The sequence below is a fragment of the Cherax quadricarinatus genome, chromosome 6 (assembly GCF_038502225.1).
Source record: "Cherax quadricarinatus isolate ZL_2023a chromosome 6, ASM3850222v1, whole genome shotgun sequence".
Lineage (NCBI taxonomy): Eukaryota > Metazoa > Arthropoda > Malacostraca > Decapoda > Parastacidae > Cherax > Cherax quadricarinatus.
In genome coordinates, this window is record NC_091297.1 from 7806750 (window position 1) to 7830335 (window position 23586).

General features: G+C 46.6%; 1 protein-coding gene across 5 annotated transcripts in view; it reads left to right on the plus strand.

Moving 5' to 3' along the window:
• Lim3 (Lim3 homeobox protein) overlaps positions 1 to 23586 on the plus strand; it is a 192608-nt gene that overhangs the window by 164343 nt on the left and 4679 nt on the right. For all 5 annotated transcript variants that reach the window (XM_070080031.1, XM_070080027.1, XM_070080033.1 and 2 more), the window contains exons 6-7: positions 16690 to 16827; positions 23295 to 23420. In XM_070080031.1, the coding sequence (XP_069936132.1) occupies positions 16690 to 16827; positions 23295 to 23420 (264 nt within the window). The remainder of the gene's footprint in view (positions 1 to 16689; positions 16828 to 23294; positions 23421 to 23586) is intronic.

Consider the following 23586-nt stretch of genomic DNA (forward strand, 5'->3'; position numbering starts at 1 on the left):
ACCCACAACCAAATAAATACTGAATAATTGTATCTCATAAATGTTTAACCTGTGACTCAATCAAACTTTGTTATTTTTAATTACATTACCTAACAGAATACTCCATTCTACTGAATGTTCAGCAACACAGTAAATGACCATATGACCTGTCTTTGTAATACTCGTTTGTGCTTAATTGTTATCTGTTGACAATAATGTTTACCACTGAATATATCATTGCTTAGTTAATCTTAAGTTAATTTTAAGCTGCCCATAATGCTCTGCATACAAGGGGCTTTGTCATGTTACACTTAACCACTGTATTTCTTTGTGCTTCTATGTATCATATTCAAATTAATAAATAAATAAATAAATAAATGTATCAAGCAGTGTTAGTGTAGTGTTGTGGATGAGTGGAACAATGTACCAAGCAGTGTTAGTGTAGTGTTGTGGATGAGTGGAACAATGTACCAAGCAGTGTTAGTGTAGTTTTGTGGATGAGTGGAACAATGTACCAGTGTTAGTGTAGTGTTGTGGATGAGTGGAACAATGTACCAGTGTTAGTGTAGTGTTGTGGATGAGTGGAACAATGTACCAGTGTTAGTGTAGTGTTGTGGATGAGTGGAACAATGTACCAGTGTTAGTGTAGTGTTGTGGATGAATGGAACAATGTACCAGTGTTAGTGTAGTGTTGTGGATGAGTGGAACAATGTACCAAGCAGTGTTAGTGTAGTGTTGTGGATGAATGGAACAATGTACCAAACAGTGTTAGTGTAGTGTTGTGGATGAGTGGAACAATGTACCAGTGTTAGTGTAGTGTTGTGGATGAATGGAACAATGTACCAGTGTTAGTGTAGTGTTGTGGATGAGTGGAACAATGTACCAAGGAGTGTTAGTGTAGTGTTGTGGATGAGTGGAACAATGTACCAAGGAGTGTTAGTGTAGTGTTGTGGATGAGTGGAACAATGTACCAAGCAGTGTTAGTGTAGTGTTGTGGATGAATGGAACAATGTACCAGTGTTAGTGTAGTGTTGTGGATGAGTGGAACAATGTACCAAGGAGTGTTAGTGTAGTGTTGTGGATGAGTGGAACAATGTACCAAGGAGTGTTAGTGTAGTGTTGTGGATGAATGGAACAATGTACCAGTGTTAGTGTAGTGTTGTGGATGAGTGGAACAATGTACCAAGGAGTGTTAGTGTAGTGTTGTGGATGAATGGAACAATGTACCAAACAGTGTTAGTGTAGTGTTGTGGATGAATGGAACAATGTACCAGTGTTAGTGTAGTGTTGTGGATGAGTGGAACAATGTACCAAGCAGTGTTAGTGTAGTGTTGTGGATGAATGGAACAATGTACCAAACAGTGTTAGTGTAGTGTTGTGGATGAGTGGAACAATGTACCAAACAGTGTTAGTGTAGTGTTGTGGATGAGTGGAACAATGTACCAAACAGTGTTAGTGTAGTGTTGTGGATGAGTGGAACAATGTACCAAACAGTGTTAGTGTAGTGTTGTGGATGAGTGGAACAATGTACCAAGCAGTGTTAGTGTAGTGTTGTGGATGAGTGGAACAATGTACCAAGGAGTGTTAGTGTAGTGTTGTGGATGAATGGAACAATGTACCAAACAGTGTTAGTGTAGTGTTGTGGATGAGTGGAACAATGTACCAAGCAGTGTTAGTGTAGTGTTGTGGATGAATGGAACAATGTACCAAACAGTGTTAGTGTAGTGTTGTGGATGAGTGGAACAATGTACCAAACAGTGTTAGTGTAGTGTTGTGGATGAGTGGAACAATGTACCAAACAGTGTTAGTGTAGTGTTGTGGATGAGTGGAACAATGTACCAAACAGTGTTAGTGTAGTGTTGTGGATGAGTGGAACAATGTACCAAACAGTGTTAGTGTAGTGTTGTGGATGAGTGGAACAATGTACCAAGCAGTGTTAGTGTAGTGTTGTGGATGAGTGGAACAATGTACCAAGGAGTGTTAATGTAGTGTTGTGGATGAGTGGAACAATGTACCAGTGTTAGTGTAGTGTTGTGGATGAGTGGAACAATGTACCAAGCAGTGTTAGTGTAGTGTTGTGGATGAGTGGAACAATGTACCAAGGAGTGTTAGTGTAGTGTTGTGGATGAATGGAACAATGTACCAAACAGTGTTAGTGTAGTGTTGTGGATGAATGGAACAATGTACCAGTGTTAGTGTAGTGTTGTGGATGAGTGGAACAATGTACCAAGGAGTGTTAGTGTAGTGTTGTGGATGAGTGGAACAATGTACCAAGGAGTGTTAGTGTAGTGTTGTGGATGAGTGGAACAATGTACCAAGGAGTGTTAGTGTAGTGTTGTGGATGAGTGGAACAATGTACCAAGCAGTGTTAGTGTAGTGTTGTGGATGAGTGGAACAATGTACCAAGGAGTGTCAATGTAGTGTTATGGATGAGTGGAACAATGTACCAAGCAGTGTTAGTGTAGTGTTGTGGATGAGTGGAACAATGTACCAAGGAGTGTTAGTGTAGTGTTGTGGATGAGTGGAACAATGTACCAAGGAGTGTCAATGTAGTGTTATGGATGAGTGGAACAATGTACCGAGCAGTGTTAGTGTAGTGTTGTGGATGAGTGGAACAATGTACCAAGGAGTGTCAATGTAGTGTTATGGATGAGTGGAACAATGTACCAAGCAGTGCCAGTGTAGTGTTGTGGATGAGTGGAACAATGTACCAAACAGTGCCAGTGTAGTGTTGTGGATGAGTGGAACAATGTACCAAGCAGTGCCAGTGTAGTGTTATGGATGAGTGGAACAATGTACCAAGCAGTGCCAGTGTAGTGTTGTGGATGAGTGGAACAATGTACCAAGCAGTGCCAGTGTAGTGTTGTGGATGAGTGGAACAATGTACCAAGCAGTGCCAGTGTAGTGGTAACTTTACATAGTTTTAAGCATTGTGTTACACCCTTGAGTGGGAATGAGTGAGTGCGGGTAAGAGGTGCCTAGCATGGCTCAGTAAGCCTACTGCACGCCGCCGTCAGTCTTGGTTCTCTCTAACTGTCCGTGTCCCTTGTCTCTTACACCTCTTTCTCGTCATTGTCGATGTCATCCTCGTCCTCCACTTCTCTCTTCCTCATCTTTCCATACTAGTGAAGCCACCAAATTTTATTGTCAACTCTGACGAACCTTCCCTTGCAAACCCACCAATGCCCACACTGGAATGTGCACACACACACACACGCACACACACACACACACACACACACACACACACACACACACACACACACACACACACACACACACACACACACAGGAGGGTCAGGGGAGACATGATAACGACATATAAAATACTGCGCGGAATTGACAAGGTGGACAAAGACGGGATGTTCCAGAGAAGGGACACAGACACAAGAGGTCACAATTGGAAGTTGAAGACTCAGATGAATCAAAGGGATGTTAGGAAGTATTTCTTCAGTCATAGAGTAGTCAGGCCGTGGAATAGCCTAGAAAGTGACGTAGTGGAGGCGAGAACCATACATAGTTTTAAGGCGAGGTATGATAGAGCTCATGGAGCAGGGAGAGAGGACCTAGTAGCAATCAGCGAAGAGACGGGGCCAGGAGCTGTGACTCGACCCCTGCAACCACAAATAGGTGAGTACAAATAGGTGAGTACACACACACACACACACACACACACACACACACACACACACACACACACGTACTCATATACAACAGGCCTAGTGTCTAATCGACATGTGCCTAGGACAAAATGGTAACTAACACACGTTAACAGAACAGGTTGAGCAACAGTGAAGGGCTAATGTGAGAGTAGTGATGATTACCAGGGTGCACGGGGGAGTGCACGAGACTGGTGCACGGGGAAGAGTGCACGAGACTGGTGCACGGGAAGAGTGCACGAGACTGGTGCACGGGAAGAGTGCAGGAGACTGGTGCACGGGGAAGAGTGCACAAGACTGGTGCACGGGGAAGGGGGTGCACGAGACTGGTGCACGGGGGAGTGCACGAGACTGGTGCACGGGGAAGAGTGCACGAGACTGGTGCACGGGAAGAGTGCACGAGACTGGTGCACGGGAAGAGTGCACGAGACTGGTGCACGGGAAGAGTGCACGACTGGTGCACAGGGAAGAGTGCAGGAGACTGGTGCACGGGGAAGAGTTCACGAGACTGGTGCACGGGGAAAGGGGCGCACGAGACTGGTGCATGGGGAAGAGTGCACGAGACTGGTGCACGGGGAAGAGTGCACGAGACTGGTGCACTCTCCTTACGCCTTCCTCTTTGTATTGGACTGATGAAGCCACTGTGTGGCGAAACGTTTCCTGAATAAAGATTCCCATATGCTGCATAAGTGTCTCAATCTTCAACTTGTCGGTTTTTCAAACCATTCATCACAACTGTCAGACACTGCAACATCATGGGATCTTCTTACAAAGAATTCTTCAACGCTTGTTCAACCTTTGGACAAAGACCTACTTCGACTAGTGGATGATACCACTATGATCCCGCCTCCGTCTGCTTCAAGTCACCTCACTACAGTATATAAGCCACGTCTACGGCCCTATGCTGTACATTCTACAAGATTGATGGACTGAACACATCGACTCCAGGCTGAGGGACTGATTACCTCATACTCCTCCTCTCCTTACGCCTTCCTCTTTGTATTGGACTGATGAAGCCACTGTGTGGCGAAACGTTTCCTGAATAAAGATTCCCATATGCTGCATAAGTGTCTCAATCTTCAAACCATTCATCACACACGAGACTGGTGCACGGGGAAGGGTGCACGAGACTGGTGCACGGGGAAGGGTGCACGAGACTGGTGCACGGGGAAGGGTGCACGGGGAAGGGTGCACGAGACTGGTGCACGGGGAAGGGTGCACGAGACTGGTGCACGGGGAAGGGTGCACGAGACTGCTGCACGGGGAAGGGTGCACGAGACTGGTGCACGGGGAAAGGTGCACGGGGAAAGGTGCACGGGGAAGGGTGCACGAGGCTGGTGCACGGGGAAGGGCGCACGAGACTGGTGCACGGGGAAGGGTGCACGAGACTGGTGCACGGGGAAGAGCGCACGAGACTGGTGCACGGGGAAGATTGCACAAGACTGGTGCACGGGGTAGGGTGCACGAGACTGGTGCACGGGGAAGGGTGCACGAGACTGGTACACGGGGAAGGGTGCACGAGACTGGTGCACGGGGAAAAGGTGCAAGGGGAAGGGTGCACGAGACTGGTGCACGGGGAAGGGTGCACGAGACTTGTGCACGGGGAAGGGTGCACGAGACTGGTGCACGGGGAAGGGTGCACGAGACTGGTGCACGGGGAAAGGTGCACGGGGAAAGGTGCACGGGGAAGGGTGCACGAGGCTGGTGCACGGGGAAGGGCGCACGAGACTGGTGCACGGGGAAGGGTGCACGAGACTGGTGCACGGGGAAGAGCGCACGAGACTGGTGCACGGGGAAGAGTGCACAAGACTGGTGCACGGGGTAGGGTGCACGAGACTGGTGCACGGGGAAGGGTGCACGAGACTGGTACACGGGGAAGGGTGCACGAGACTGGTGCACGGGGAAAAGGTGCAAGGGGAAGGGTGCACGAGACTGGTGCACGGGGAAGGGTGCACGAGACTTGTGCACGGGGAAGGGTGCACGAGACTGGTGCACGGGGAAGGGTGCACGAGACTGGTGCACGGGGAAAGGTGCACGGGGAAGGGTGCACGAGACTGGTGCACGGGGAAGGGTGCACGGGGAAGAGTGCACGAGACTGGTGCACGGGGAAGTGTGCACGAGACTGGTGCACGGGGAAGGGTGCACGAGACTGGTGCACGGGGAAGGGTGCACGAGACTGGTGCACGGGGAAGGGTGCACGAGACTGGTGCACGGGGAAGGGTGCACGAGACTGGTGCACGGGGAAGGGTGCACGAGACTGGTGCACGGGGAAGGGGTGCACGAGACTGGTGCACGAGGAAGGGGTGCACGAGACTGGTGCACGGGGAAGGGTGCACGAGACTGGTGCACGGGGAAGGGTGCACGAGACTGGTGCACGGGGAAGGGTGCACGAGACTGGTGCACGGGGAAGAGTGCACGAGACTGGTGCACGGGGAAGGGTGCACGAGACTGGTGCACGGGGAAGGGTGCACGAGACTGGTGCACGGGGAAGAGGTGCACGGGGAAGGGTGCACGAGACTGGTGCACGGGGAAGGGTGCACGAGACTGGTGCACGGGGAAGGATGCACGAGACTGGTGCACGGGGAAGGGTGCACGAGACTGGTGCACGGGGAAGGGTGCACGAGACTGGTGCACGAGGAAGGGGTGCACGAGACTGGTGCACTGGGAAGGGTGCACGAGGAAGGGGTGCACGAGACTGGTGCACGGAAGGGTGCACGAGACTGGTGCACGGGGAAGGGGTGCGCGAGACTGGTGCACGGGGAAGGGTGCACGAGACTGGTGCACGGGGAAGGGTGCACGAGACTGGTGCACGGGGAAGGGTGCACGAGACTGGTGCACGAGGAAGGGGTGCACGAGACTGGTGCACGGGGAAGGGTGCACGAGACTGGTGCACGGGGAAGGGGTGCGCGAGACTGGTGCACGGGGAAGGGTGCACGAGACTGGTGCACGGGGAAGGGGTGCACGAGACTGGTGCACGGGGAAGGGTGCACGAGACTGGTGCACGGGGAAGGGGTGCACAAGAGTAGTCTACTAACGGCTTGAGCAAATTATGGCTGGGGTCACTGGGTGTTAATGTTGATTAATGTGTTGCAGTGACGGTTCAGGTGGACCACTGTACCGTATCCTTACACGTCTGGTGGACCACTGTACCGTATCCTTACACGTCTGGTGGACCACTGTACTGTACCCTTACACGTCTGGTGGACCACTGTACCGTATCCTTACACGTCTGGTGGACCACTGTACCGTATCCTTATACGTCTGGTGGAGCACTGTACCGTATCCTTACACGTCTGGTGGACCACTGTACCGTATCCTTACACGTCTGGTGGGCCACTGTACCGTATCCTTACACGTCTGGTGGACCACTGTACCCTCACACGTCTGGTGAACCACTGTACCCTCATACGTCTGATGGACCACTGTACCCTCACACGTCTGGTGGACCACTGTACCGTCACACTGAGCTGTGAGGTTGGACTGAGCTGAGGTGGAGCTGAGCTGTGAGGTGGGGCTGAGCTCTGAGGTGGGGTTGAGCTGTGAGGTGGGGCTGAGCTGTGAGGTGGGGCTGAGCTGAGGTGGGGCTGAGCTGTGAGGTGGGGCTGAGCTAAGGTGGAGTTGAACTGAGAGGTGAGGCTGAGCTGTGAGGTGGGGCTGAGCTGTGAGGTGGGGCTGAGCTAAGGTGGAGTTGAACTGAGAGGTGAGGCTGAGCTGTGAGGTGGGGCTGAGCTGTGAGGTGGGGCTGAGCTAAGGTGGAGTTGAACTGAGAGGTGAGGCTGAGCTGAGGTGGGGCTGACTGCCTTATTATTATTATTATTATTATTATTATTATCATCATCATTATTATTATTACATTCCTGGAATGCTCCATACCCGTAGGGAGTCATACAGCAACTGGGGAAGTGGAAGCAATTGGGTACGATCCCGGAAATGAGAGATTGGGTTTGATTTCTTTGATCACAAGCTCCTGGCCTGCATCAAGGAGCCCGGGGGAATGGGTTAAGAATCATTAATACAGCCATTGCATCAGTGTTGCTGCCACCACCTTCAAGTGTTGCAGTGTTGCTAGCAACACTTTCAGCGTGGCTAACAACACCTCCAAATATTGCAGTAGTGCTACCAACATTTCCAATGTTACTATCAACACATCCAAGTGTGGCAGTGTTGCTGGCAACATCCAAGTGTTTTGAGTGTTGCTGGCATCACATTCAGGTGTATTCAAGTGTTGCTGGCAACACATTCAAGTGTTGCTGGCAACACATTCAAGTGTTGCTGGCAACACATTCAGGTGTTGCTGGCAAGACATTTAATTGTTGCTGGCAACACATTCAAGTGTTGCAATGTTGCTGGCAACATATTGAAGTGTGTCAGTGTTGCTGGCAACATTACAACACCTTCAAGGGAGACAGACACCTTGATGCTAGTAAAGGACTCGATTTAAGGAATTGGATGCACCGTCCCTTCCCTTGAATCCGATTTACATTGTTTTTTCTCATTTCCCAGGCTCTTCATAATTCCCACGGGTTTAGCACTTCCTTCCCCCATGAATGTAGTACGATTTCAAGTGTAAGGTGAAGGTGGCTACAAACACTGCAGTCAGCGGATCTTGTGTGGTAAAAATCCACTGTACTCGCCGAGTCCAGCGCTTTTGTTTGTCATGCCTTGTGGCAGGAGATTCCACGCTAACTGGAGATTCGTCTGTAAAAACTTGCATTTGTCGTCACAATGGTACCTATGCTAACCTTCCTATGGTGTAAAAATATACCTAGTTGGATGACTCTTATTGTAGCCAACTGGCCCAGTGGCTAATGCGTCGGTCTGGGGTCTTATGACTCTGATCGCGGGTTCTAACCCCACCCGTGGTATGGTTTGATGTGACGAAGTGTGTGTGTGTGTGTGAAGGACGTGTCCAGGATCCAAAGCAATATTTGAAAGAGCGTAAATATGCATAAATATTCTTCCGTCATTTACCGAAATTCCAGTGGACACTTCATGAAGTGGAATGAAGCTTTGACTGGATGATTTACGAAGATGTATGGAGTCAAGTGTTGCTTGCCACACCCACTGCAAGTCGTCCGCAACATTATTAAGTCAGTCATTATATTTCCACATGATACGCTGTACAAAATTGGATGATATTACATCTCATACTTGGAAAAAGCCCTTTAATAAAGAATAAACAAAAAGGCACAATACCGTGACTGGAACAATACACAGATAACCTGCACATACGAGCAGCTTACCACGACGTTTCGGTCCGACTTGGATCATTATTATTACAATCAAAACTAAGTGCTACACCCACAAGCATCATAGATTTGGTCCATTAACTAGTCACTGGTTAGTGGACTGTTGTGGGTCGCACGCTGAGGGAAGGTGTAAAGAAAAAAATTATGAAAAAAGTCTTCACAGTTTGGCTTTTTACGGGTTATATTAAGTATTTTTTTTTAACCTTCAGAGTTTAACTAATCTCAAAGTTGTTTCTTTAGCCAGTCACAATAGCCCAATTATGCCTGAGAAACTCAAGATAAAATAATGCACAATGCAAACAAAAATTACGAAGTTCACATATCAGTTTTTTTTAAATCAAGCTTATAAATCAAAGATCTTAGTGCTAAATTTTATACGAGAGAATAAGTTACTTTGTCTGACTTATTTTGAGTGGGGAGGGGGGTTATCCTGTGTAATTTACACGTGTAGGATAATTGTACTTATGTGTACCTGTGCCTAAATAAAGTTACTTCCAGCGACCAGAGCCGAGATACAATTCAGCACAGGTCCACCACTGATCAAATTAGCAGAAAGCTTAGCTTGTAATATTCCATTATACAACAAGCAACGAAAAGCCCCGTTATGAACTTGTGTTATTTCTAGCGTCAGCTTCCTGAGCCAGTTAATCTCACTCTAAAGCTATGAATTAATGAAAGCCTTAAAGCAGACACACCACTCAACTGACTCCACTAGGCTCCCGTCTTTCTCCACACTTATAAGCTCTTTTAAAAAGTTACTCTTTACATTTTTTTTGCGTGGGGGGAGGGAATGCTATTGAAAGTGTTAAAGTTCATCCAAAATTAAGTAGCGCTTGGGAAGGTCTTCATAGTTCTTGGTATTCAATTTTCGATGCGTTTATTCCAGTCGCATTACAAAAATAACCTGGCGGTGTAGAGCAGCCTCATCAACCCTCACATGAACAAATGTGATTTTTCGATTTTGTTTTGAATCTCAAGTTTACGGGGAAGCACCACTCAGAGCGACTATCCTGCCACACACCATCCTGCCACACCATCCTGCCACACACCATCCTGCCACACACCATTCTGCCACACCATCCTGCCACACACTATCCTGCCACACACCATCCTGCCACACACCATCCTGCCACACCATCCTGCCACACACCATCCTGCCACACACCATCCTGCCACACACCATCCTGCCACACACCATCCTGCCACACACCATCCTGCCACACACCATCCTGCCACACACTATCCTGCCACACACCATCCTGCCACACACCATCCTGCCACACCATCCTGCCACACACCATCCTGCCACACACCATCCTGCCACACACCATCCTGCCACACACCATTCTGCCACACCATCCTGCCACACACCATCCTGCCACACACCATCCTGCCACACACCATCCTGCCACACACCATCCTGCCACACACCATCCTGCCACACACCATCCTGCCACACACCATCCTGCCACACACCATCCTGCCACACACAACCTGCCACACACCATCCTGCCACACACCATCCTGCCACACACCATCCTGCCACACACCATCCTACCACACACCATCCTGCCACACACCATCCTGCCACACACCACCTGCCACTCACCATCCTGCCACTCACCATCCTGCCACACACCATCCTGCCACACATCATCCTGACACACACCACCTGCCACACACCATCCTGCCACACACCATCCTGCCACACACCATCCTGCCACACACCACCTGCCACACACCATCCTGCCACACACCATCCTGCCACACACCATCCTGCCACACACCATCCTGCCACACACCATCCTGCCACACACCATCCTGCCACACACCATCCTGCCACACCAACCTGCCACACCATCCTGCCACACCACCTGCCACACACCATCCTGCCACACACCATCCTGTCACCATCCTGCCACACACCATCCTGCCACACACCACCTGCCACACACCATCCTGCCACACACCATCCTGCAACACACCATCCTGCCACACACCATCCTGCCACACCACCTGCCACACACCATCCTGCCACACACCATCCTGCCACACACCAGTTCGCTTGTTCTATCTAGGCTGGAATATTGCTGCACACTAACAGCGCATTTCAGGGCAGGTGAAACTGCTGACCTAGAAAATGTACTGAGAACCTTCACGGCGCGCATAACGGAGATAAAACACCTCAATTACTGGGAGCGCTTGAGGCTCCTGAACCTGTATTCCCTGGAACGCAGGCGGGAGAGATACATGATTATATACACCTGGAAAATCCTAGTGGACTAGTACCGAACTTGCACACGAAAATCACTCACAACGAAAGCAAAAGACTTGGCAGACGATGCAACATCCCCCCAATGAAAAGCAAGGGTGTCACTAGCACGTTAAGAAACAATACAATTAGTGTCAGAGGCCCGAGACTGTTCAACTGCCTCCCAGCATACGTAGGGGGATTACCAATAAACCCCTGGCTGTCTTCAAGCTGGCACTGGACAAGCACCTAAAGTCGGTACCTGACCAGCCGGGCTGTGGCTTGTACCTTGGATTGCGTGCAGCCAGTAGTAACAGCCTGGTTGATCAGGCTCTGATCCACCAGGAGGCCTGGTCACAGACCGGGCCGCGGGGGCGTTGACCCCCGGAATTCTCTCCAGGTAAACTCCATGTAAACACCATCCTGCCACACACCATCCTGCCACACACCATCCTGCCACACACCATCCTGCCACACACCACCTGCCACACACCATCCTGCCACACACCATCCTGCCACACACCATCCTGCCACACACCATCCTGCCACACACCATCCTGCCACACACCACCTGAGACACACTATCCTGCCACACCATCCTTCCACACACCACCTGCCACACACCATCCTGCCACACACCATCCTGCCACACACCATCCTGCCACACACCATCCTGCCACACACCACCTGCCGCACACCATCCTGCCACACACCATCCTGCCACACACCATCCTGCCACACACCATCCTGCCACACACCACCTGCCACACACCATCCTGCCACACACCATCCTGCCACACCATCCTGCCACACCACCTGCCACACACCATCCTGCCACACACCATCCTGCCACACACCATCCTGCCACACACCATCCTGCCACACCATCCTGCCACACACCACCTGCCACACACCACCTGCCACACACCATCCTGCCACACACCACCTGCCACTCACCATCCTGCCACACCATCCTGCCACACATCATCCTGACACACACCACCTGCCACACACCATCCTGCCACACACCATCCTGCCACACACCATCCTGCCACACACCATCCTGCCACACACCATCCTGCCACACACCACCTGAGACACACTATCCTGCCACACCATCCTGCCACACACCACCTGCCACACACCATCCTGCCACACACCATCCTGCCACACACCATCCTGCCACACACCATCCTGCCACACACCATCCTGCCACACACCACCTGCCACACACCATCCTGCCACACACAATCCTGCCACACACCATCCTGCCACACACCATCCTACACCACCTGCCACACACCATCCTGCCACACACCATCCTGCCACACCACCTGCCACACACCATCCTGCCACACACCATCCTGCCACACACCATCCTGCCACACCATCCTGCCACACACCACCTGCCACACACCACCTGCCACACACCATCCTGCCACACACCACCTGCCACTCACCATCCTGCCACTCACCATCCTGCCACACACCATCCTGCCACACATCATCCTGACACACACCACCTGCCACACACCATCCTGCCACACACCATCCTGCCACACACCATCCTGCCACACACCATCCTGCCACACACCATCCTGCCACACACCATCCTGCCACACACCATCCTGCCACACACCATCCTGCCACACCATCCTGCCACACACCATCCTGCCACACACCATCCTGCCACACACCATCCTGCCACACCATCCTGCCACACACCATCCTGCCACACACCATCCTGCCACACCATCCTGCCACACACCATCCTGCCACACACCATCCTGCCACACCATCCTGCCACACACCATCCTGCCACACACCATCCTGCCACACACCATCCTGCCACTGGCGATAACGTAAATTAGAGAACTTTTGTTATTTGTAACCGTCACGGTTTCTTTGTTTTCCGTTGCACAATTTCTGTAATTTAATACATTTATTTGATACTTGTGTCTGTGTTGAGAATTTCAAGTCGTTGTTTTTATCGTTAGTCTCACTTCAGCTCCACAATTACCTAATTTTGACTCCTGTAATTAGTTGGAATTACTGATTTATGGTTACCTGCTTGTATTATCATATTCATGGGGACGCAGTAAACACGTAGGGGTTGCATGGTAATTGAAGAGGCTGGACCAGGAGCTGAGACTCGACCCCCTCTCCGTTTCCCTCCTCTCAGAGTACAATGCCTGGAGATTGGGAGGTAATCAGGTGTGATCAAAGAGAGTTTAGCTCCAGTTTGTTAGATCAAGAGCACATTACTAGGCTTGTCCCATTTGTGGTTATTGGAGATGGAGAAAACTGGATGCATAATTATTATTATCATTATTAGGGAAGTATTAAATCCATATTTGATGCAGCTGCTGGGTAATTAAGTTAAGAGGTTTAATGGCAGGAAAAGGAAGGTACCTCCAATTCCTTGGATCAAGTCCTCCCCAGTACATAAAACTGGCTCTTGATCCAGGGAATTGAATTTATCCTCCCTTGGAGCAAACCTGAATGCTTCCCATTCCACAGGTGCTGCGTAACCCATACAGGTTTATAGCTTTCCTTCCCTGATTAAAATAGAAAAATATCATTGTCTTTATTACAGCAACAAAGTTTCCCGAAGATCAATGATAAACATTGTTTGATTGTTGTTTGAGAGTTTTATTATGGCTGTCGTACCGACGGTGTGGGAGGCAGTCTAGAAGATCAAAGGTACATAATGACTCAAGACTGGGTCCAGTATGTGTTCGTGGGTTGCTTGGTAGCGTCTTCAGCTCACATTGAGAGTCCAGGATAGATACCCGTCATAGGTGAAACATTGGGCAGTGTCCCCTTACCTCTGCTGCCCCAGTTCACTTAGCATTAAGTAGGTACCCGGGTGTTAGCCGACTATTGTGCGTGCCAGCCTGTGGGACAAGATTATTGTGAGGGGCAGCCTGTGGGACAAGATTATTGTGAGTGGCAGCTTGTGGGACAAGATTATTGTGAGTGGCAGCCTGTGGGACAAGATTATTGTGTGTGGCAGTATGTGGGACAAGATTATTGTGAGTGGCAGCCTGTGGGACAAGATTATTGTGAGGGGCAGCCTGTGGGACAAGATTATTGTGAGTGGCAGCTTGTGGGACAAGATTATTGTGAGTGGCAGCTTGTGGGACAAGATTATTGTGAGTGGCAGCCTGTGGGACAAGATTATTGTGAGTGGCAGTCTGTGGGACAAGATTATTGTGAGTGGCAGTCTGTGGGACAAGATTATTGTGAGTGGCAGCCTGTGGGACAAGAGTATTGTGCGTGGCAGCCTGTAGGATAAGATTATTGTGAGTGGCAGCCTGTGGGACAATATTATTGTGAGTGGCAGCCTGTGGGACAAGATTATTGTGAGTGGCAGCCTGTGGGACAAGATTATTGTGAGTGGCAGCCTGTGGGACAAGATTATTGTGAGTGGCAGCCTGTGGGACAAGATTATTGTGAGTGGCAGCTTGTGGGACAAGATTATTGTGAGTGGCAGCCTGTGGGACAAGATTATTGTGAGTGGCAGCCTGTGGGACAAGATTATTGTGAGTGGCAGCTTGTGGGACAAGATTATTGTGAGTGGCAGCCTTTGGGACAAGATTATTGTGAGTGGCAGCCTGTGGGACAAGATTATTGTGAGTGGCAGCCTGTGGGACAAGATTATTGTGAGTGGCAGCCTGTGGGACAAGATTATTGTGAGTGGCAGCTTGTGGGACAAGATTATTGTGAGTGGCAGCCTTTGGGACAAGATTATTGTGAGTGGCAGCCTTTGGGACAAGCTTATTGGATTTGTTAAATGTGATACCACCTACGACTGCTTCACCTCACCTATCTACAGTATATACAGTAGGCAGGTGAGGTGAAGCAGTCGTAGGTGGTATCACATTTAACAAATCCAAAGGTGGAAGTGAAACGACTGTGGCGAAACATTTCCTCAATAAAGATACCCAAGTGTTGCATATGTGTCTAATTCATCGACTTAACTGTTAGTAGTTCTGGGGATTATCTTGTCAGTGGCCTGGTGTCATCCAGGCCTCTTAAGGTAAAAAGGGAATATTACAGGATTAACCTATTAAGTACATAAAGGACAGTAAATGTATGTGTAGTGAATATAAGTAGACGTTTTAAGATTTAACTCTCAACTAACGTGTTCATGAGACAAAAAAATCTGCAGTCCCATTAGAGTGCAAACAAACAGGTTTTTGCACTTAAATTTCCTTGGAAAGGATGGTAGAATATCCCTGGATGGTTGATGGCTACCAGGCAGCTGACCACATCTCGTCTCATTATTGTAATCAGGTTTGGGAGGACTGTTACTAGAGATTCCATTACATGTAGAGGGCCTTATTTTAATTACAGATCTCTTATTCAGGGCAAGTGTCTATTATTATTTTCATAGGGAAGCACCAAACCCATAAGGGTCTTGTATCCAATTCCTTGGATAATTAGGACATTTATTAAGATGCTTGACCAACCAGTTGTTTAAAGCAACTATTTGGCAAAACATTAATAATATTCTAACTACCACATGTGTATCTTAAATAAAGCCATTCACCATCAAGAGGGCACCCTCTTTCCTTGAACGGGGAGGTGGTGGGGGGGGGGGGAAGCCATCCCGATGAATGGTGCAGTCTCAAGTTGTTAGCACTTGTGGTTTGCATGTTACTTTTCAGCAAATATTAGAGCCTGTAGCTCAGTCCGTAGGGTACTTCGCTTACACATTGAGGTCTGTGGTTTGATTCCCAGTACTGGTGGAAACATTGGGGCGTTTCCTTAACCTAATTTGCCCGAAATGGCCTGCATAACATGGGGCTTTCTATATATGTCAATGATGTTGGCTAGGTCTGTATAAGTTGTATTATCTACTTGTAGAAATAAATTATTAGTATTATAAGTACGACACAATAAGTGTCAGGGGCCCAAGACTGTTCAACTACCTCCCAGCATACATAAGGAGGAGTACCAATAGACCCTGGCTGTTTTAAAGGCATTGGACAGACACCTAAAATCAGTACCTGACTTTAGGTGACTGTGGTTCGTATGTCGGTTTACATGTGGCCAGCAGTAACAGCCTGGTTGATCAGACCCTGATCCACCACGAGGCCTGGTCTCAGACTAGGCTGCAGGGGCATTGACCCTCAAAACCCTTTACAGGTATACTCCATGTATTATTATTAGTATAATAAAGAATATTGTTATTATTACTATGTGGTTCATTCATTCATTCTTTCTCATTCTCATTCATATAGTATTCTTATTATATTCATACCAAGTGTTAAACCCATGTAGCTAATTAACTTCTGCCCCACTCAGAGATTCTGGGATTGTTTAGAAATAAACCAAAACCTTATATTAAGTATGGTTTTATTGTCAATATTGTATATTGTATGAGGAAAGGACCTTGATAAGTAATACTTAAGAGTCCATTACTTGAGACATACAGTCCTGTATACAGTGTAACCTACTGAGAATTTTTTTTTTTTAAAGTAAATACATCACAATATGATTCTGTGGTGAGTGTTTCACTAACAGTGATATTTTTACTTTACAGATGATGACATGATCATAGAGATGCCTGATGGTTACCGCACGCCGGGTCCCCCACTAGACCTGGAGCCTGGACAAACAGCTATGAGCCCTCACCTTGGTCCACCACACCCAGGGCCCCCTCATCATCCCTTCATCCATGGTAAGTACTCAGTCAGTCCAAGTTTATGAAAAAAATATTAACATTTTATCCTCTTTTTCTGACTTCTATCAAAATATTTGATGAAAAGAAAGCCCTAGATATGACAAATAAGATACTGTACAGTGGGAGGGGATGTAGCTAGAGAGCTGCCATGAAGTGATGGTTGTTCCAACATATAGGGAAAATGGGAAACTCTGATGTAACACAAGCCTGAAAAAACAAGAATTGGACTATCTGATAAGCTGTGTTTGTTAGGGAGATATATTAAAGTTCTTTCTTTCAACACACCGGCTGTATCCCACCGAGGCGGGGTGGCCCAAAAGAAAAAAACGAAAGTTTCTCCTTTTACATTTAGTAATATATACAGGAGAAGAGGTTACTAGCACCTTGCTCCCAGCATTTTAGTCGCCTTTTACAACACGCATGACTTACAGAGGAAGAATTCTGTTCCACTTCCCCATGGAGGTAAGAGGAAATAAACAAGAACAAGAACTAGAAAGAAAATAGAAGAAAACTCTGAGGGGTGTGTATATATACGTTTGTACATGTATGTGTAGTGTGACCTAAGTGTAAGTATAAGTAGCAAGACATACCTGAAATCTTGCATGTGTATGAGACAGAATGAAAAGACACCAGTAATCCTACCATCGTGTAAAACAATTACAGGCTTCCGTTTTACACTCACTTGGCAGGTAGTACCTCCCTGGGCGGTTGCTGTCTACCAACCTACTACCTAGAATATTAAAGATATGTATATTAAGATTAGAGTGCATCTTAAGGGTCTCCACCTAACAGCAATAATAACTCAATAAAAAGCCGCTGTAGGAATTTTTACTTAATCCAGTGCCAAACAACACAGTCCCCCATTCTTCAATAGTTTAAACTTGCTCAGTATACAGAGTATGCACTCATACTACTGTGCTTAATATATATATATATATATATATATATATATATATATATATATATATATATATATATATATATATATATATATATATTTTATATAAATATATATATATATATGCAAGGAATTCGCGAGAGCATGCGAAATATACACAAACACTGATCTCTGGCTGAAGGAGACTCGAACCTACGAACCTTAGGACAAGGTACGCAGTGCTTTACCAATCTACCCACACTGGACAATACCTTGGCGTGTAGCATGCGCTACACGTTTGATCCAAGGCAGCCAGCTTTCAGGGAGAAGGCTTACAGCTTTTCATCTCATCCCCTGCATGCATCAGCCTTACTAGAGATTTGAACAATGCAAGGAATTCGCGAGAGCATGCGAAATATACACAAACACTGATCTCTGGCCGAAGGAGACTCGAACCTACGAACCTTAGGACAAGGTACGCAGTGCTTTACCAATCTACCCACACTGGACAATACCTTGGCGTGTAGCATGCGCTACACATTTGATCCAAGGCAGCCAGCTTTCAGGGAGAAGGCTTACAGCTTTTCATCTCATCCCCTGCATGCATCAGCCTTACTAGAGATTTGAACAATGCAAGGAATTCGCGAGAGCATGCGAAATATACACAAACACTGATCTCTGGCTGAAGGAGACTCGAACCTACGAACCTTAGGACAAGGTACGCAGTGCTTTACCAATCTACCCACACTGGACAATACCTTGGCGTGTAGCATGCGCTACACGTTTGATCCAAGGCAGCCAGCTTTCAGGGAGAAGGCTTACAGCTTTTCATCTCATCCCCTGCATGCATCAGCCTTACTAGAGATTTGAACAATGCAAGGAATTCGCGAGAGCATGCGAAATATACACAAACACTGACTCGAACCTTAGGACAAGGTACGCAGTAGGGTAGATTGGTAAAGCACTGCGTACCTTGTCCTAAGGTTCGTAGGTTCGAGTCTCCTTCAGCCAGAGATCAGTGTTTGTGTATATTTCGCATGCTCTCGCGAATTCCTTGCATTGTTCAAATCTCTAGTAAGGCTGATTCATGCAGGGGATGCGATGAAAAGCTGTAAGCCTTCTCCCTGAAAGCTGGCTGCCTTGGATGAAACATGTAGCGCATGCTACACGCCAAGGTATTGTCCAGTGTGGGTAGATTGGTAAAGCACTGCATACTTTGTCCTAAGGTTCGTAGGTTCGGGTCTCCATCAGCCAGAGATCAGTGTTTGTGTATATTTCGCATGCTCTCGCGAATTCCTTGCATTGTTCAAATCTCTAGTAAGGCTGATGCATGCAGGGGATGAGATGAAAAGCTGTAATCCTTCTCCCAGAAAGCTGGCTGCCTTGGATCAAACGTGTAGCGCATGCTACACGCCAAGGTATTGTCCAGTGTGGGTAGATTGGTAAAGCACTGCGTACCTTGTCCTAAGGTTCGTAGGTTCGAGTCTCCTTCAGCCAGAGATCAGTGTTTGTGTATATTTCGTATGCTCTCACGAATTCCTTGCATTGTTCAAATCTCTAGTAAGGCTGATGCATGCAGGGGATGAGATGAAAAGCTGTAAGCCTTCTCCCTGAAAGCTGGCTGCCTTGGATCAAACGTGTAACGCATGCTACACGCCAAGGTATTGTCCAGTGTGGGTAGATTGGTAAAGCACTGCGTACCTTGTCCTAAGGTTCGTAGGTTCGAGTCTCCTTCAGCCAGAGATCAGTGTTTATATATATATATATTTTTTTTTTTTTTTTTTCAACAAGTCGGCCGTCTCCCACCGAGGCAGGGTGACATATATATATATATATATATATGACAGTCTATTCCATCATAAACCCTCCTCTGATACTCTTCCTTGATAGCTGCAACAGAACCCAGACATAACAGAAGAAACAAAAACTTCTTCAATATCCTTTGAGTCCGACTCAACCAGTGTAAAAGCTCAATGTGCATAAAAGGCCCAAAAATCTGGAACTCCTAGCCTGAAGTCTCTAAATGTCCCCTACTAGCCAGTCGCTTCAAAGCTATTGTTAAAAAGCATTCCATCTTCTTAATGTAGTCCAGACACCAATTAGCTAGTCAAACAATACCTGTTCTCATTGACTTACGTTCATATTCTTATTCCAGCCTTCCTTCAGTTCTCATATAGAATTGGTAACATATATTGTCCCATTAGATTTGTATTGTAATTTAACTAACTTGCTGTAATTTCACTCACTTATGGTGTCAGTTCACTTACACCATAAACCTGAAGATCAATGAACCAGTTTAAATAATATGTAAATGTTTTATAATTGACCACTTTGTCATTAGCTACCTTTCTTATTGAGTGTATGAGTGTATTTTAACTACACAAATAGTCCTGCATAATGCTATTGTCAAGTTCTTAAGCAGTTTGTAAGCCTTATGATTAGTTGCATGAAATGTATTGCATAATTAGTGGCTTTCTTTGTGCCTACTATTTTACTCATGTTTCTACTCATGTATCGACATTCTTTGTATGCTTATGGAAATAAAGCATTATCATTATCAAAGTATCGGTATCTGTATTGGTGAGTATCAGCTAATTTTTATGGTATCAGTATCGATCTAAATCTGAGTATCAGTATTATGATTATAATCAAAACCAAGTGCAGTGCTGTATGACCCACTAGGGTCATACAGCACTGCAGGACAGGGGGTGTTGCTGAAGCAGAGAGTAGCCAGGGGTGGAGAGGATAACAGAGGTAGAGTTAGAAAGAGCTGTAAGGAGTGCAAAGAAGTACAGTGGAACCTCAAATATCAAACTTAATCCGTTTCAGGAGCTAGTGCTAAATTCACAAAGTCTGAAAATTGAAGCAATATTTCCCATAAGAAATAATGGAATACAATTAATCCGTTCCAGAAACCCAAAAATATTCACAAAAAATACATTTTATAGAAATTAATTACAGAGTTACATACATGCAACATATACTATAGTGTTCAATTATGTATATAAATATAAAATAACATTTTTACTTACCTTTATTGAAAATTGGTGATGGCATCTGGAAGATAGGGAGGAGGAGAGAGGGAGTTGGGGTTAGTGTTTGGAAGGAGAATCCCCCTCCATGAGAACTTCAGGTAAAGCCCTCTCTGGGGTTACTTCCCTTCTCTGTCTTTTAATGCCACTAGGACCACCTTGAGAGTGATGGGCCCCTGTCTCACAAAATAACTGTCCACAGTCCTCTGTTTCTGGTGCCTCTTTAACATTTCCCTAAAATGGGACATGGTTGTGTCACTGAACTGGTTCCAGGATGCTGTATAGCCCTTGTGGCTTAGCACTTCTTTTTGATTATAATAATAATAAATTCTGTACCAGATCGGCATGCAATTTCCTTGCCTTTTCACAAATAATCGTCTCTGAAACACTATCACCTGCCATCTCTTTATCCTTGATCCACACCAGCAACAACTTCTCAACCTCTTCAACTATTTGTGGTCTTCTTTTGGTTAGCATATTAACACCTTTCGCAACATCAGCTTCCTTGATTTGTTCTTTCTTTGCCAAGATGAAACCAATGGTCGACTTGTTTTTCCCATACATCCTGGCAAGCTCAGTAAGTCTCACACCACTCTCATACTTCTGTATTATTTCCTTCTTCACTATTATGGTGTTTCTCACTCTCTTTATCACAGGGGTACCACTAGCAAGTTTCTTTGGGCCCATGGTAGCTTATTTTACAGTCCCACAAGCACTAAACACAATGAAATAATAGTAAAATGCTTGAATGAGAGCACAGGTTAGTGTTCACTCAAGCATCAACAAAGCCAAACTGGCTCACGGTGCCTGGGCAGGGACATGGACAGAGCGGGCTGGCGGACAGGTCCGGTACCCGGCGGTCCGAAAACAGGGGCGTGTTCGATAATAAGGACAAAGTTGGTTCAAAAAAAGGGTTCTATTTTTTTGAAACGTTCGATAAGTGATATGTTTGAAATTTGAGGTTCCACTGTATTATCAAAGTGTGTGTAATAAATTGGTTGCTATCAAAAAGTCAAAGAGGGAATCTCTGTCAAAGGTGGGGGCAATCAGTAAGGAGGGAAGATAAAGTTAGGGGGGTTAGAGTAGTGATGACATCAGAGGTAAAGTCTGCATGCTCATTGAAAGACAGGACAGTCCAATAGAATATGGCAAACTGAAATTGGAACTTGACAATTTTCACAGTGGAACAGGGTTCCTCTCCATGAGATACCCATGGGTAAGACTGGTGTGCCTGATGCAAAGACAGGAGAGTGTAGTCTCCCAACTTTGACATCAATGATAAGAAGGCCAAAAACCTAAACTTGGCTTGATGGAATATAATTTGAGTTGTATCAGACCAACTGTGTTGCCAATGGTTGCAAAGATGGTTAGAGATTACAGCAAAATAGTCTGAGAATAGACTACCTCTATATGAAACTGGAAGGTCATGTACTGCTGACTGTGCAATGAGTCTGCCTGCTTATTGCCCTGAACATCAACATAACCAGGGACCCAGCAGAAAATGATTTGTTTGTTTTTGCTAGGAATGCAGAGCAACCAAAGTTATATACGAAGAACTAGGGGATGGAGTATCGGTATTGGCGTCATTAAAAATTCTGACATCGTCCCATCCCTTGTGCACATATCAGTAAATTTTAAGCTTGAGGAGTGTTTGCCAAAATCATGTTAAACCAGTGGATAACATGAGCAAAGCTGGTGCATTAAAGTGAATTTGAGAGTAAGAAGAGGAGAAGCACACCATAAAGATGGGCAGATATTGTCAGTGTGACAAGGAAGCATAGAGAATGAAAGATAAGAAGGGGTAGTGAACAAGACTGGGTGTAAGCAGTTTGTTAGAAGGGAATGGAGTGAAAGTTATTTTCATGCCAACTCATGAGTAGCACTTTACAACTTGTCTATAAAGCAACAGTGTGTGGTTGTGCCGCTTCTCTGTTTTATTTCTGAGATCATGGGCCTGGTTCTCTGCAGTGTTGAATGTGGTGGTGCTGGTTTTTAAAAATGCTACTGTGTAGTGGCACTGGTTCTTAAAGATGGTAGTGTGAGTGCGGTCCCCTCAAGAGAGGTATCTTGATGCCAGCGAACTCTTGATCCAAGGAATTGGACTTATCCCCCCTTCCTGGATCAAACCTGAATGCCTCCCATTCCCCCAGGTGCTATATGACCACTGTGGGTTTAGCGCTTTCCTGTGACCGAAAAAAAATGTGGTGGTGGTGCTGGTTCTTGAAGATGCTGTAGTGTGTGGTAGTGCTGGGACTTTATGATGCCTGGTGTGGAAAGTACTGTGATGTAAAAAGACTGTCACTTTGAATATCTTTAACCCTCATTTTCTGTTATTATTGTTCTATCTTCTTGATCAGTTCCCTCTGCTCCCATGAAAACAGGTAACAGGGTGTTGATCAAATTGAAAGGTTCCTTTAATAAAATCACTGAAAAAATTCCAAGACTATGTAATTACTGCCAGACTTGAGTTTTTATGCCAAAAAAAATTATTCGAGGACAAATTTTAAATTTACCACTTCAAAGAAGTATTACAGTTTTCTCTCCTTACTTTACAGGAGCCGGCACACCTCCTTACATGGCAGGAGGGGGCGGACATTCCCCTAGCGCCCCTGTACCACCTCACCCCATGGCTGCTCCATTTCCATATTCAGAGCCTCTACCGCCCTACCAGACACCCATGAGTAAGTTCACCTGGGCACTTATTTCTAAAATATTTAACATTTAATGAAATATTTTACAGAAACTTGTATTGCTAGGGTTTTCTATTGAAAAAATAAAAAAAAGGCATAATTTCTTTGGGCTGTTTAACATGACAGATTGACATTATTATCACAAGGCTCTCAATAA